Source organism: Fulmarus glacialis, unplaced genomic scaffold, assembly GCF_000690835.1.
Source record: "Fulmarus glacialis isolate BGI_N327 unplaced genomic scaffold, ASM69083v1 scaffold4311, whole genome shotgun sequence".
Classification (NCBI taxonomy): domain Eukaryota; kingdom Metazoa; phylum Chordata; class Aves; order Procellariiformes; family Procellariidae; genus Fulmarus; species Fulmarus glacialis.
In genome coordinates, this window is record NW_009190716.1 from 1,368 (window position 1) to 15,029 (window position 13,662).

The 13,662-nt window shown below is 46.9% G+C and overlaps 1 protein-coding gene across 3 annotated transcripts in view; it reads right to left on the reverse strand.

The window, feature by feature from the left end:
- Positions 1–1,326: 1,326 nt before the first annotated feature.
- The window catches only part of EEF1D (eukaryotic translation elongation factor 1 delta (guanine nucleotide exchange protein)), a 24,173-nt gene continuing 11,837 nt past the window's right edge, over positions 1,327–13,662 (reverse strand). Inside the window, exons 3-8 of one of the 3 annotated variants that reach the window (XM_009586199.1) lie at positions 12,655–12,726; positions 4,622–4,718; positions 4,260–4,363; positions 3,108–3,356; positions 2,246–2,440; positions 1,327–1,424 (exon numbers count right to left, since the gene is read on the reverse strand). In XM_009586199.1, coding sequence (XP_009584494.1) covers positions 1,386–1,424; positions 2,246–2,440; positions 3,108–3,356; positions 4,260–4,363; positions 4,622–4,718; positions 12,655–12,726 — 756 coding nt within the window. In that variant the 3' untranslated portion in view covers positions 1,327–1,385. Of the gene's footprint in view, positions 1,425–2,245; positions 2,441–3,107; positions 3,357–4,259; positions 4,364–4,621; positions 4,719–6,331; positions 6,347–12,626; positions 12,727–13,662 lie in introns of all 3 variants that reach the window. The other 2 variants (XM_009586206.1, XM_009586214.1) reach the window with 2 other exon arrangements.

Genomic DNA, 13,662 nt, shown 5'->3' on the forward strand with positions numbered 1-13,662 from the left:
GCGGGGAGCCCAGAGCAAGCGGGGGCCCGGAGCCATAGCAGGGAGAGGGGTGCACAGGACACTAGTGTGCTGGGCATGGGGAAGGGTGGTACAAGGGACACAGGGCACCAGGGATGGCAGCACACGGGGGACACAAGGCACCGGGGGTGGCAGCACCTGGGACCAGGTTTATGGGACACTGCACGCCTAGTACCCAGCACACATGACCCTAGCTGTGCCAGCACCAGGCACACAGGACTCTGGGGATGGTGGCACATGGGACACCAGGCACATGGGACACCAGGCACACAGGGCTTCAGGGATGGCAGCACATGGGACAAGAGGCACACAGGCCACCAGGCACCCCCAGCACCAGGCAGGCAGGGCCCTGGGGATGGCAGCACACCATGCACAAGGAGTCACAGGCACATCAGCGCAGGGGACATGGCGCACACACCCAGCACTGGGCACCACACACACCAGGTATCCCAACACCGAGCACAGGGCACATGCCACACACCAGGCCTGACAAAACACTGCCCACACCAACACCATGCACAGCAGGCACCACGTGCATCGACTCCGGCACTGTGCATGCCAACATCAGCCCCTGGGGTGCCAGGCACAGAGCACCCCAGCACGCACCAGGCCCAGGGCAGCCGGGCCCCAGACATTCCCTCAACCAGGCACTGCATGCGCAGGGCACCGCTCAACACCAGGCTCCCTGGGCACCTGCACGTCCTCATGGGGCACAGGGCACTGCGCACAGCCAGGAAAGCTGGCACTGGAGTCATCGTCACTTGGCTGTTGCGTACTGCCCTGGCTGGGCGCTGCTGCGGCTTCGTCCAGTGCTTGCGGCGCAAGCCCACAGGCACTTCCTATTTGCTCAGTGTTCACACTGCGCAACTTGCACCCGGACCTTGGACTCTGGCACCGCGATGCACTGCATGTGCCTATGGTTAGAAATGCCGCCTGCCTCCCCTTTCTAGCCCCCTGGCTCCTAACGAACCCAACAATCAGCTGAAATGACCTGTGCAGGATATCAACAGCAGCAAGGGAAAAGGAGGGAAGAAATTCAGCCCCAAATCAGCAATTCCTGGATGCTTCCTGGTGATTCATCCCAGCATTTTTTTGTAGAGACTGACTGGGAAAGGTGAGTGCAAACACCCTTAGCACAGGCCACTCGGACAGGATGCCACTCAGATGTTCATTCCAACCCAGAAATGTAGGTCACCTCTGTCTCAAGGCCTTTCCTTTTGTGAAAGGAACAAGCAAGGGAAATACCGTGAAGTCTCACAACAAATCACTCTGGAGAAGTTGCACTTGGCAGAGAAAAACATCATCCAATTGCACTCCCAATCTTGATCTTTATTAGTTACAGTTTCAGAGGGGATATAGTTTTGCTTCTAGATCTTGTTGAAAGCAGCAATGTCAACGCTCTGCACCTGGAAGAGAACAAAAGCAGCAGCTAGAGGTCACCAAGGTGTTTTCAGACATTTAAAACAGAGAAAGCACTCGCATCAGGGATTTCTTCACAGCATGCACTAGCAATGCTCAAACAGATCAAGCATGGCCCAGGTCTCTTAGGCCAGCTCCCTGGCTGTGGTAAGAGGACCTTTAAGGGCTGTTATTTAATATTCCTTGCAACATCAGTCACAACAGGACACTGCACCATGCTAGTTACTGCACAAATCTTTAGACAGTCCAGCCTATGAAGAACATCATATTAAGAGTTTCTAGCAACGTTAAGATTAAAGTTCCTGATTTACTCTAAATATAAGCAAAAGAGTAGGCAAAGAAGATCAATAAAAACTGCTGCTCTCCCAACAGGGAGACTGGGAGCATTACTGAGCCTGCATAGCACCTGGCACAGGGCTGGAGCTCCTACTACCATTTCCATGGAAGGAGGAAGAGTGGGGATGGAGACATCTTTTCCAGCCCCAGCCACCAAGGTTAAACATTGGCATGTCTACCCTGGTGCTGTCCAGCCTAAGGGTAAAAGCAGGAGTTCCCCAAAGTAACAGGTGAGCAGCAAGAGCCTGCAAAATGGCTCTACAAAATATCTGCAAGATATCTGCATCAGCCAGCCTTAAAAAAAAATATTTAAATATACTATACAAGCGTCTCAGCAGGCAGACACCATCAATTCCATGCGGTTTTCTTTTAAAAATCCAAGTTTGCCAAAATCTGCAAATAAACCTTAGTTAAAAATGACCCCACAGGTCAGGCATCACCCAGGCATTACACAGCCTGCTGCAAGACTTACGTAGTCTTCAAACTTGGTGATCTCCTCCTCCAGGATGTCTGTCCCGACTTTGTCATCCTCCACTACACACTGGATTTGGAGCTTCTTAATACCATAGCCTACTGGGACCAGCTTGGACGCTCCCCACACCAGCCCATCCATGTGGATGGACCGGACGCATTCCTCCATCTTCGCCATGTCAGTCTCATCGTCCCACTGGAAAAGCGTAAAGTATGAACTTCAGTGTTTTCCTAGAGATCACCGTTAGCCCCAAGAGGTATCCAGTCATTTAAAATTCAACACTACACCTTCTCAGTATGTTTCAGCTGATCCAAGCTGCCCTTTCTTGGCTACTATTTTCACCAGAATTAGCTGATGGGTTAGCCAAGCTAAATCTGACTTTGCAGCAATGCTGCACAGCACGTCATTTCGATTCTACCTACAGGCACTGCAGATGCAAGGGGGATTCTTCCTGCAGCAACACAAACGCCTTGGAGCGTTCACTTTTAAGTGACTTTTAGCAAGGGCATCTCTCGGAGCACTAGCCAGCCCAGAAAGTTTGTTCTATCATGACAATTTGACAAAGGTTTATTCCCATCTTTAGGGCATTTATTACCTGTCTTTTCTTCAAAGAAAAGGGCTAGTCCTGGTCAGGGGAACCTCAGATAACAGCCTGCACTTACCACAGTGCAAGGAACAGGGCAGCAGCGCAAAGGCTACAGATCCCAGCTGCAATATCCCACCTCGCTCTGACCCCTTGTTTGGAAATCTGCAGGTCCTATCTTCACCAGTCCACTCAGATGTGGAAGCGAGATGATTTACAGCCTCCTGCAGTGCAAGACATACAGCCTCACTCAGCAGCTCCCCCACTTCAGTTACTCACTGGCTTCACATCCAGAAGGATAGAAGACTTGGCAATAAGACCCGGTTTCTTGGCCTTCTTCTCTGCGTATTGACGCAGTCTCTCCTCCCGGACTTTGGCAGCCTCTTGGTCTTCCTCTTCATCGTCACTACCAAAAAGGTCAATGTCATCATCGTCATCTTCCTCTGCAGCAGCCGGTTCAACTTTCTTTGCCGGTGAAGCAGATGGGAGCTCCACTTTCTTGGAGGGAACACTGAATGGTTCCACTTTCTTCATTGGGGTGACACGCATTCAAGTTTGCATTAAGGAAAAAGGGGAGAAGATTAACCTGAGGTTGAATCAGAGCAGCACTCAGGAGAAGCTCAAGAACAGAAGTCTGCATTGCTCAAGACAGTGAACATGGCCCACACCGTGTGATTTGTGTGAAGAATCAGCTATCGGCCATCAAAATAGGACATTCGACTAAATGGACCTTTGAACTGGCCCAGCATGGCCATACGTGTATTCCTAGAGCAAAAACCACCACGTTGCCAAGAGCTGATCCTTCTCCTAAGGGCTCAGGATATCTAGACCATAAGAGTCTGAGTGGAACAGCAGTTGGGAACGCAACCGAGCATTTTCCCCTAGGAAGAGGCCTACGCATTCTGTAGGCTTACTGCAGCGACCACCAGCACCACCGGTAGCATGTCTTCCAACCTACAACAAGAGTCAATCAAACTGGTGCCATGCATTCAGCTCCCACAGAGTTTTCTCTTAAATTACATTAAATACATTCTTATAGGGGACATTTGTTAAAAAAAAACATCACCAATTCTGCTTATCTATTGTCACAAAGTGGCATTTTACCTGGTGCACGCTGACACACTCGGAGCACCATGGGCTAAATGCTAAACAAGTATATATCCATTCCAAACTTCCACAGATCTGCAACCAGCTCTCCCTAGCTGAAATCTCTAACATAGCTTCTTTGCTGGTCTTAGGGCAGAACACTCCTCTCTACACGTACTATTTGGGAAAGATGATGAGGCAGCTGCCAAAACTGCTGGAAAACCTGCAGCAAACTCATCCTAACTATGAGCATTTCTCCATCTTCAGCCAGCCAGGAGACCTCGGAAATAACCTGGTGCTTTGTGACTGTGAAGCATTCAAGAACAGCATTTTGCTGAGGCTCACCTGGGTTGGAGGAACTGGTGAGGGCTGGTGGGAGGTAGATGACTTTTCCAGAGCATTCAGGCGACTTTCCAACTTGAAGATGGCCATCTGAAGGTCTGCAACAACTGCGAGAAGAGCCGAGGGGGGGGGAAAAATAACCTTATCTTGTAGGCTTTGCATCAGCTCTCAAGTCAGGACAAATTTGCTTCTGCTCAAAGCGGGCTTTAAAAACCACCAGTTGCCCCAGTCAGAGGGAAGCCTGCAAAGCTCTGATCAAGACACTGGCATGCGCTCACCTGGCGACAAAGTCAGTAAAGGATACACCCCACAGAAGCAGGACCCCATCCAGTTTTGCTTTCATGCCAGAAGATTCTCCTACTTACCACTGCGAAGGTTTTGATTTTCTACCTCCAGGTGAGAAATTCTGGAAAGGAGTTCATTTTGGTCACCAGCAGGCGCAGAAGAGGTTGTGCTTGCACTCTGCAACAAGGAAAATCGAGATGAAACATATCTGTTCAAATCTACTCCCAAACTTGGTGGTTCAGTGAAGCAAAGCAGAGTCATGCCTTCAGGGAAGAAGAAAATATGAGAGCTAATCTAAGAACAAAGACATTTTCTCTAAAGGCTTTATACAAAAGAATATACTAGCTCTACAGAATGAAGCATGGAACGTATCTCAAGAAATTTCAGCTGGCACTGATGAGCAAGGATAAAGTCATTCTTTGCTGTCCCAGATCACAGACTGAACACACAAAAAGTTTTGAAAGTTTCACACTAAACTGCTTAAATGGGGCAGCTGGTCTCCTCTTAAAGACAAAGTTGAGGCAACAGAGCACAGAAGTGACCTGCCTAATGTCACATAGCGAGTTACTGTGAAAGCTGGAAAGAGATCCCAGCATTTCTATACTCCCACCTTCCCCAGTCCAGCCTTTAATTCCTCTCAAAACAAAAACCTACTTTAAGACATCCTGAGGGAGAAATTATACCGATCCAGCTTCAAAAGTATTTGTTTTAACAGCAAAAAAAAGCTTTTTTTTTTTTAGGAGGCCCTCATCTATAAATTCAAATCAGCAAAGGGAAAGAAAATAACAGGCCTTCACACTTTGCTTTAAGTGTCGTTTATAACTGAATACAATAGAGGAAATAATTTATACTCTTTCAAGTGCACCCTGCATAGAATTATAATGTGGCTCTTGGTTGCAGTTGACATGCTTCTGAGATCTCAGCAGTCACTTAAGATGGAGAGAGGGGAATACGGGGGTTAAGATGAGGAATATGTGGCACACGGAAAGCAGGTCTCAGGATGCCTGGCCCTGGGAGACACATGGAGCAGTGTGAGCTGCTCCTAGCAGGAAGGTCGAAGAGACCCTTCTCCCAAAAAGGGATAGGGCCAGAGGTCAAAAGCACCATGAAATCAATCTCCGACGCAGCCTTTGCAGTGGATACAGGCTCAGGAACACAAGTGCAGATCTGCGGTCCCCAGACATCAAGCCGAGAGACCTAAATGCCCTGCTGGAAGATCCTATTATATAGGGTGAGCTACAACCAGGTGCCAAAGGACAAATGGTTCTCATCATAAGGAAGAACAGCTTGGTCCATCTCTCCAAGGCAGGGCTGTTCTTGCCCTACAATGTCCTCTCATATCACACAACCAGCTCCATCCATGCGCAGGTGACTTACAGTTGAGCGGCCTGACTGCCTCTTGTGTCGGGCAGGAGGAGCTTCTTTGCTACGAGGAACTCTCTTCTGCTGCAAAGGGCAAAAGGTTTGGGGGACGTTTGGTTCAACACTGAAGATAGAAAAGGATTTCACTCATGCTGGAAGAGGCAGTTCAAGTGCAGGAAGCAGATCCACATGCAGGACAAATCGTCAAGCAATGAGATACAGCCTCACACCAACTACACACCGAACAAAGCCTGCACAGAAACATTTATCCATGAACTCTGCTATCTTGTTAAACATCTCAGTGCCTGCAGAAAGGTCACGCAGCTGGGTGGCAGAACTAGACTGAGGTGTCTAGAGCATGGTCTCAACCATCTCCCCATCTGTAAAACCAGAGGTGAAGCAGATGCATGCATTACTGCGGCACACACTGCGGTCTCCGCTAGCTCTCCTGTCATTAGATAAAAATCTAATGCCTGATGCAGAAACACATACAAAGTTACCAAGACTCTTAAGTCCCCAGTTACCACTAATGCATCTCTCCTAGGGAAGAGTAAAACCACACCAGTCTGCACTAACAACTTGATGAGACCCCTGCATAGGCTTCCATCCTCACATGCACCACCAGAACAGAGGCTGCTAGCCACGGTGGGCTCATCGCACCAGGCTAGCCCTAGCCTTACACACCAAGGACAAAAATTAAACCTCAGGTGAACTCGTTGCCTGACCTCTTCCTATTCTAGTTACACCATCAGGGCCAAGGTCTAAGTTAATGCAGTGAAAAGTGAATTCTGGCAATAGTCACATCCATCCCCGTCCCCTTGAAAAAACACTTCTTGTTTTGACTCATGATCAAACACAGGAGCTATGTCACCTGCAAAGAGATACACAGCTGGGTTTTTTTCCAAAAGCAGCCTGCTCATTCAGCTAAGCAGCAAGCACCACAGATATTTGGCAGTTTGAAGCCCTAGTCACATTTTCAAGCCAAACACTGAAGCATTTCAGCAGACTCTGCGTTTGCCCTGGAGACTGGCTATCCTGCGCACGACCGTGAATGTTCAAGACACTGCAAGATGGTTACACCTATCCGGTGCTGCAGAACAGTCTGCTTTTAAACCTTGGCTCTCAGGTTTAATGGAAGCATTTTCCACAGAAGCCAGCTGTGCCTCCACATTTCTCTTCCCTGTTAGTAATAACCCCTCAAAGATGAGAAATCTAAATCGAGGCACACCATCTACCTTGACACTTGTCAGCTGCCATCCTGGAGTCTCACACGGAATAGGTCAGCACTGCTCCTCCCTGTAGTCCCGCAGGAAAAATATCTACAGCTTGGCAGGAGGCCTCCAGCTCAAGACAAATCTGCCAGCCTCGTGTGGTTGTGTCATTTAGGGGAAGAGTTTGAGAAAAATCATGGCCATTTTCCCCAAAAACGCTGTAGCTATTGCTTGCAAGAGCAAGATGAGAGGACTTTGAAACACTCTGCTCCGCATGAAGCTGTTCTCAACAAGGAAGAGCATGGAAAAATGACATTTTGTTATTTGAACAGATCTTCGAGCAGTATAATGTACTAGGATACAAACCTAGCTGTATACTGCTGTCAGGTGCTGTTTGTAAAGCTTTGTGTAGCACCCAGGGAATTGCACAAAGCAGAGCTCTACAATGCACAAATTCCTTCCCTTTTCACCCTTCCTTTGCCAGCGTACATTGAGCCTGCAGGTGAGACAACATTAAGGTTGCAAATACAGGTAACGAAGCCCAGAGGAGAGTCAGCATTCTCAGTGGGGCATTTAAGTATGCGCCTGCCATCAGTATGCGGTAATACAGGTAGCACAGGCGCTGGAGGAGCTGCAGCACAGATATCTGGGTGGCTGCGTGGGGGGTCGTCTCACCTCCGGAATTTCTCAGCGGCAAGTTGCTACTGAGGTCTCTGCAGAAACAGCAAGATTGATTAACAACCTAGATGCACCTTCAGGTTAAACACCCACAAAATTCATGTGAATAGTTCAGTGTTGTGCACCTGGACGAATGGATTCAGCATATTCATATGATACGCTAATCCTAAGCCAGGATTCACTTGCTCCTCTGTGTTGTATTTTTCACGCCTGTTTAAAAGGGAGGTTTACAACACGAAGGGGGCTCACAGTGCTCAGAGACATGGCACAGCATTTAAATCAACACCCTGTGGAATTCAGACATTTGTTAGTCCTGGGCAACCCCAGGGCAGGGTGAGCCTGAACAAGCCATCTTTTGCTGGCAAGAAGAGAGAGGGTTGCCTGCCGCAAGCTCAAGCAAACAAGAGATTAAAGGTCTTCACAAATCGAGCCAGCCGTCCTTTGGGAACCTGTAACCTGCGTAAAGCACAGTATAAGGGACATAATGCTGAACCAAGTTCCCAATTCCAGGAGGTGGTCAAGCCACACTTTCAGAAATTGTGGAAAAGTTGCCTTTATGAGACTGTGGGCTGTCCCTGAGATGAGGATGTTTCAAGCTTTGAGAGATGTGGTCACCAGCCTAAGCTGCACACTACTTACAGTGTGTTTTTTCCTCTGCACAACCAAGCACTATTTCCTCTTCTGACTCAACTGTGCCAAAAGGAAGCTCGACGCAAGTGTTTGTGAATTTTATCAAGGACAGTAATTCAAAATCTGAAAGGTGGGGAGTTCTAGAGCATCACTTCAGTCACTTCCTGCGCATTGTTTCATGGACAGAGCTCTTAAAACCTTTGTTTTTTCTAAGCTTAAGCCATAGTTTTTGTGCTGAACCCACATTAGTGATACATTGACCAGTGCTGCAACCTATTCAAAATATTTTGCTTAGCAGAAGCTCTCAGCAAGCCCAGAACCACACCAAGCTGCATATAAATTTAATCACCCAAGCAAATTAAAACCCTGGGACTTCTTGCTCATGAAGGGTAGAAAATAGAATATAGCCTGAGCCTCATAGGGCTTTCAATATCTGTCCCTCTCTAAAGTTTGACTAAAACATACTTTAAAAATCAGAGACAAGAACACTGACTAATGAAGAAGAAAAAATTGGCAAAAGGTTACACTTCTCCGTATCAGCTGAAAGAAATCTGTCTGGACAACTACAGGTAAAATCTCTTCCCTTGGTATGTCAGGCCCAACCAATGGACACAGCTGGAAAGCTGGCACTTCCCTCACTAAAAGAAGTATCTGGAGGTATCAACCCTTCTCCCTTCATTTGAGTTAACCAGTTACAAAGAACAGCATGCAGATTTTACAAGCGCGGTTACAGATGTCATGTGTAGGTTTTTCAGTCCAGAGCTCACACAGCACTCATAGCTTCATCCAAAAAATAAACCTATTTTGTGCATGCAGAGATGCAACACCCTTCCCCTCAGGTCGGTCTAGCTGAGCTCTGGAAACATGGAAAGTTTAGCCATGGTCAGATACACAAAACTGAACTGTGGGGAAATGATGTTGAAGAACTAAAAAAGGCTTTCCCCCACCCAAGACCAGCAGGACGCATCCTGGCTGGTTTCCTACAGAAGGTACGACCGTTCCCTGCACACAGACGCGCTTCTGAATGTGGTCTCCAAAACACTTTAGCAAGATCAGAGGTTTTCTGGGAGCTTTTCTTGTTTGAAACCCACATGAAGGAAATGCACAAATACAGAGGGAGGTCGTGCAGAGAGGGGAATAACAGAGCTTCAGACTCCCACACCAGCCGCCTACCCAGTGACATCCCTTTCATTACACCCCTGGGGAGGGTGTAGGAAGTGCGAGTTCAGTCACCCGCTCTGTTGGATTTGCTTATGATCTCAGGCAAGCCGCCGATCCTTTTCATGCCTCAGGTCCCCAGCTGTAAGATTTCTCACCACCTGCGGTCTCAATGCCACCAGCTGCAGCACTGCACATATTAACAACTTTATGTCTAGGAAAGCATTCGCGATCAAGCAGATGTCAACTGGAGAGATTGTTTAAAGCAGAGATGACCATGCAAAGCAGGATGAAAGGTATGTGCAAACAAATGTTTCCAGCATCAGAGCTTTGTACCCTCCTTCAGGAGGTACAAATCACTGCCTTAACCCCTCTAATGCTCATTCACACATTTCAGAACACCACTATCCAACTGAAGCAGATCCGAAACCAGCCCTGGCTGAATTTCACAGGAAAAGAAAGGCACTAATCTTCCATCTTCCTATCTTATAAGAACCAACTCTTCACGTGCTACATCTTCAGACTCCTGACAATAACTCTGCATGTTCAGGTGGAAGGAAAGACTAAATCCTGACTACAAAAACATGCTTCGCTATTGTTCTGTAGATCAGACAGTATAAATGTGGCTTTCCGAAACATAAAAACAAAGTTTAAGCATGTTCTAAAGTCAAGCCTGCTTTATGCCACGGCTGTCCAAGATTAATGATGATCCTTCAGAAATGCAAGCTACAAAAGCTGATGTTCTCAGACTTCAGTTTCTCAACAGCTCAGTCTTTCTAACTCACACATCAACGCAGAAGATCCGACTGTGGTTTACCACTTCAGGTTCCAGGGCAGACGTGTGGCAATGTGTAGAAAAACTGAAAAGGTGAGGACTCTGGGGTATCGTATAAGCCGGGGTAAGGCACGAAAATGGGATTACAAAACAGTACAGAAGTCACTGTTGCCATGTGCTCTGCTTATCCAAGCAACTGCATACTTTGAGAGCAGAATGGCAGCCATAGGTTAAATTACTACTGCATACCCCTGGCAGCAATGCAGATTAGGGTACACAATGTTTTCCCTAATAGTCATGCAGTAACACAATGCTTTTCCTTCAAGCCTTCACTGGAGAGTCTCAGTCCACTTTTTGCAACACCCCAAGATTCCAGTTTTAAGGCCCTATGGCTCAGTCCTGACCTTAAATCCTCAAGCCCACCAAGCTTTCTTCACAGGAACAAAAAAAAAAATCCAGCAAATGAATTTTTTATATTCAGCACTAACCCCAACAAGTGCCACAGGGGTGCAAAGGACTTTATATTCTCAAATTTCTGTTCTGGCTTTGGTCTGGTGCTTTCCCAGTTCTCCCAGTCTTCCCCATGACAGGACCTGGACAATCCAAACTTACATGCTTGTCACATAAAGAAGCTTTCTAACAGGAGTCACAGGCCAGGGCAGGAAACTCCTCCTCTTTGGCAAACCACAGACCATTCTGCAAGATGAGAATATGCCAGCACTGCCAGGTGATTTCTATTTAGGTCTCCTGTCTCTACTCACCACATCCAGCCTCTGCTCCTGAAGGAGGCAGGTCTGGGAGGAAGCAGCTGATGCTAGACCTTGCCCAGTTTGAAAAGGTCTTTCCAAAGTCATTTAACACTGTGCAAAAAGTTCTCCAACCCTGCCTGGGATGTGGGCTCGTTTCCCCACATATCTGCCTTACTGAAGTCCAAACTAAAAGTCTTCGACAGGGGCTGACAGTCTCTACTGAAAGCCCAAACATGTTATTTCAGATCTGAACTTAAATGAGCCAGTTCAGGAAAAGTTCCCTAAGCTGTTGGCTGAAATACTGATGCTGAAGTAAGAAACTAGCATTAGAAAACTTTCAAGTATTTCCCTCCTCAACATGTTTTGGTTTGTTTTTAATATTACTAAGATGTCCCAACTTTCCATTGATTCCCATGCTGTATTCGGGACCACTGAATCTAACCAAATTTAATCCTTTCCCACCTTCCTTTCATCAATTTGCCCTGCTCTTCCTGCATCCACTTCCAAGTTTCCAGTGCAGCACTGAGTATCTTGGATCACTCACACGAGCAGTTGCAGAAGTTGCTTTTGTTCAACAGGCACAGCGAGACCACCATGGGGAAAGCAATTAGTCTAACTCCTTTGCATTCACCCCAAATGTATGCCTCCTTTCTGCTTGTGTTAAGGAGGAATATGATATATTCCCCTTGAGAAAGGCTCAATTCCCTGTTATTGTACTGATCTAGATAGAAACTGAGGGTGTTACATACCCAAGAGGGAGTTACGAGGCCAAATCAATATAGATAAAGGATGGATACTTTCAGATGGAAGGGATGTACAGGTATGTAGTAGTCCCACTGCAGAGGTAAGAAATCAAGACACATGGGCTGTCTTCTGCAAATGTTCTTCACTCATGAAACCAGTCCACTTACTAGTTTAAGAACTCAGCTTCCTATTGAAAAAGTAAGAGTTTTAACAGTGCTGTCTGCACATATCAGCACAAAAACACCTCCAGAAAGGATGTGACTGAACTTCTACAGGATGGTTTGGACTTGGAGCTAGTAGCCAAGCTGAATTTCCTAGATGCAGTAGATGGAAGATACCATTTTTTTGCACATACCCTAACTGAAAGCAAAACAGGAAAGAGAAGGTGGCAGCTCAGTGTACCCCAAGAGAGACATACCTACTCCTGCTGGCAGCTCAGTGCTTTGCTACCCAGCAAGGTTATTTTAACAGTGACTCGTAACTTGTTAGATAAGACTTGTGGGAACATTCCACCAGGAGAAAAAGTAAAGAAATGCACAGCTGAAGAATTTTAACCCAAATCCAGTTAGTTTTAAAAAGCACTGCAGGCTAGCAAGCAGGTAAGCAGCATGCACTCTGGAAGTAACGGTGCTCTTGATAAGATGGAGCTATGCTGGTGGTACACAGCGCTGCACACCTTAGTCTTCTCTAACTTAAAAATAAGAAGCCACACAATCTATGAAGTGGTCACAGCGGGGTTCTGTGAGATGCACCACAGCTAAAAATGGTTGCGGGTAGCCAGCTGGTGAGAGAGCTTGGGTACTCACTCCGGCCAGCGATTTCTGGATATTCTCCCTGGCTCTGGCAATGTCGCGTAGGATCGTGCTGGCTCCGTTCTCCTGCAAACAGTGCAGAAAGAACCAAGATTTTTTTTAAAAAATATGAAACATGGGAAACTGGTCAGGGAAGTTAAAAAAAAAAAAAAAGGGGAGAATTAGAGTGGGGGAGGGTTCCTTCCAATGATTCAGCAAGTATTGCAAAATTAGCTGCAAGGATTGGATCTAAATCAAGCAGCACCAACTGCAATCCCTGGTCCGCATCAGGCCACGTGTCCAGAAGATCATCCAGTCAAGAGCTTTTCAAATTCTCTATTATTACCCTGAACTGTTTGGACAGCTGCCAGCCAGGCAGAGGGTTGGAGTCACTTCAGTAGTCCTTAGAGATCTATCGTTAGGCAGCTCTTTTTTATAATATTACCTGTCACTGTATGCAGGCAAGAAGTGACAGCCCTAACTGAAGTCTTCAATCCAGAGAGGTATGACCCAGAGAACGGCAGCACAAGTTTTTTTCCCCCCATCCTCCTGCTGCCATGCCTTAGCCTGGATTTGAAGATTCCCTTCCTAGGGCACAAATTCAGTTTCCAGGATCCATTCATTCCTTGCCTCTCCCAGACTGCAACCCCATAAGCAAGATCGGAGACATGAAACTGTCTACAAGCCCAAAACCCCATGTCAAATAGATTAAAGAGCAACAGCCTGGACACATTCAGGTGGACATCACTTCCAGGTTGCAGGAAGGTTTTAAGGAGCATGGATCTTTTTCCTTAGCAGGGAAGTGGCTGATAAACTGCTGCAGAATCTCCCCCAGAGCTTTCACACCACCTCTCTCAAAGGCAGAACTTCTTCTGGAAGCTCCTTACGTGGCATGAAATAGTCTAACTGTTCTTTCTAAGAGCACTGCAGAGGTTTGCACTTTAACATCTACTTCAAGCGCTTATCTATAGCTTTAATTTTTATGCACATGTCCTAGGTGCTCTGCCACGACTATACTAGTAC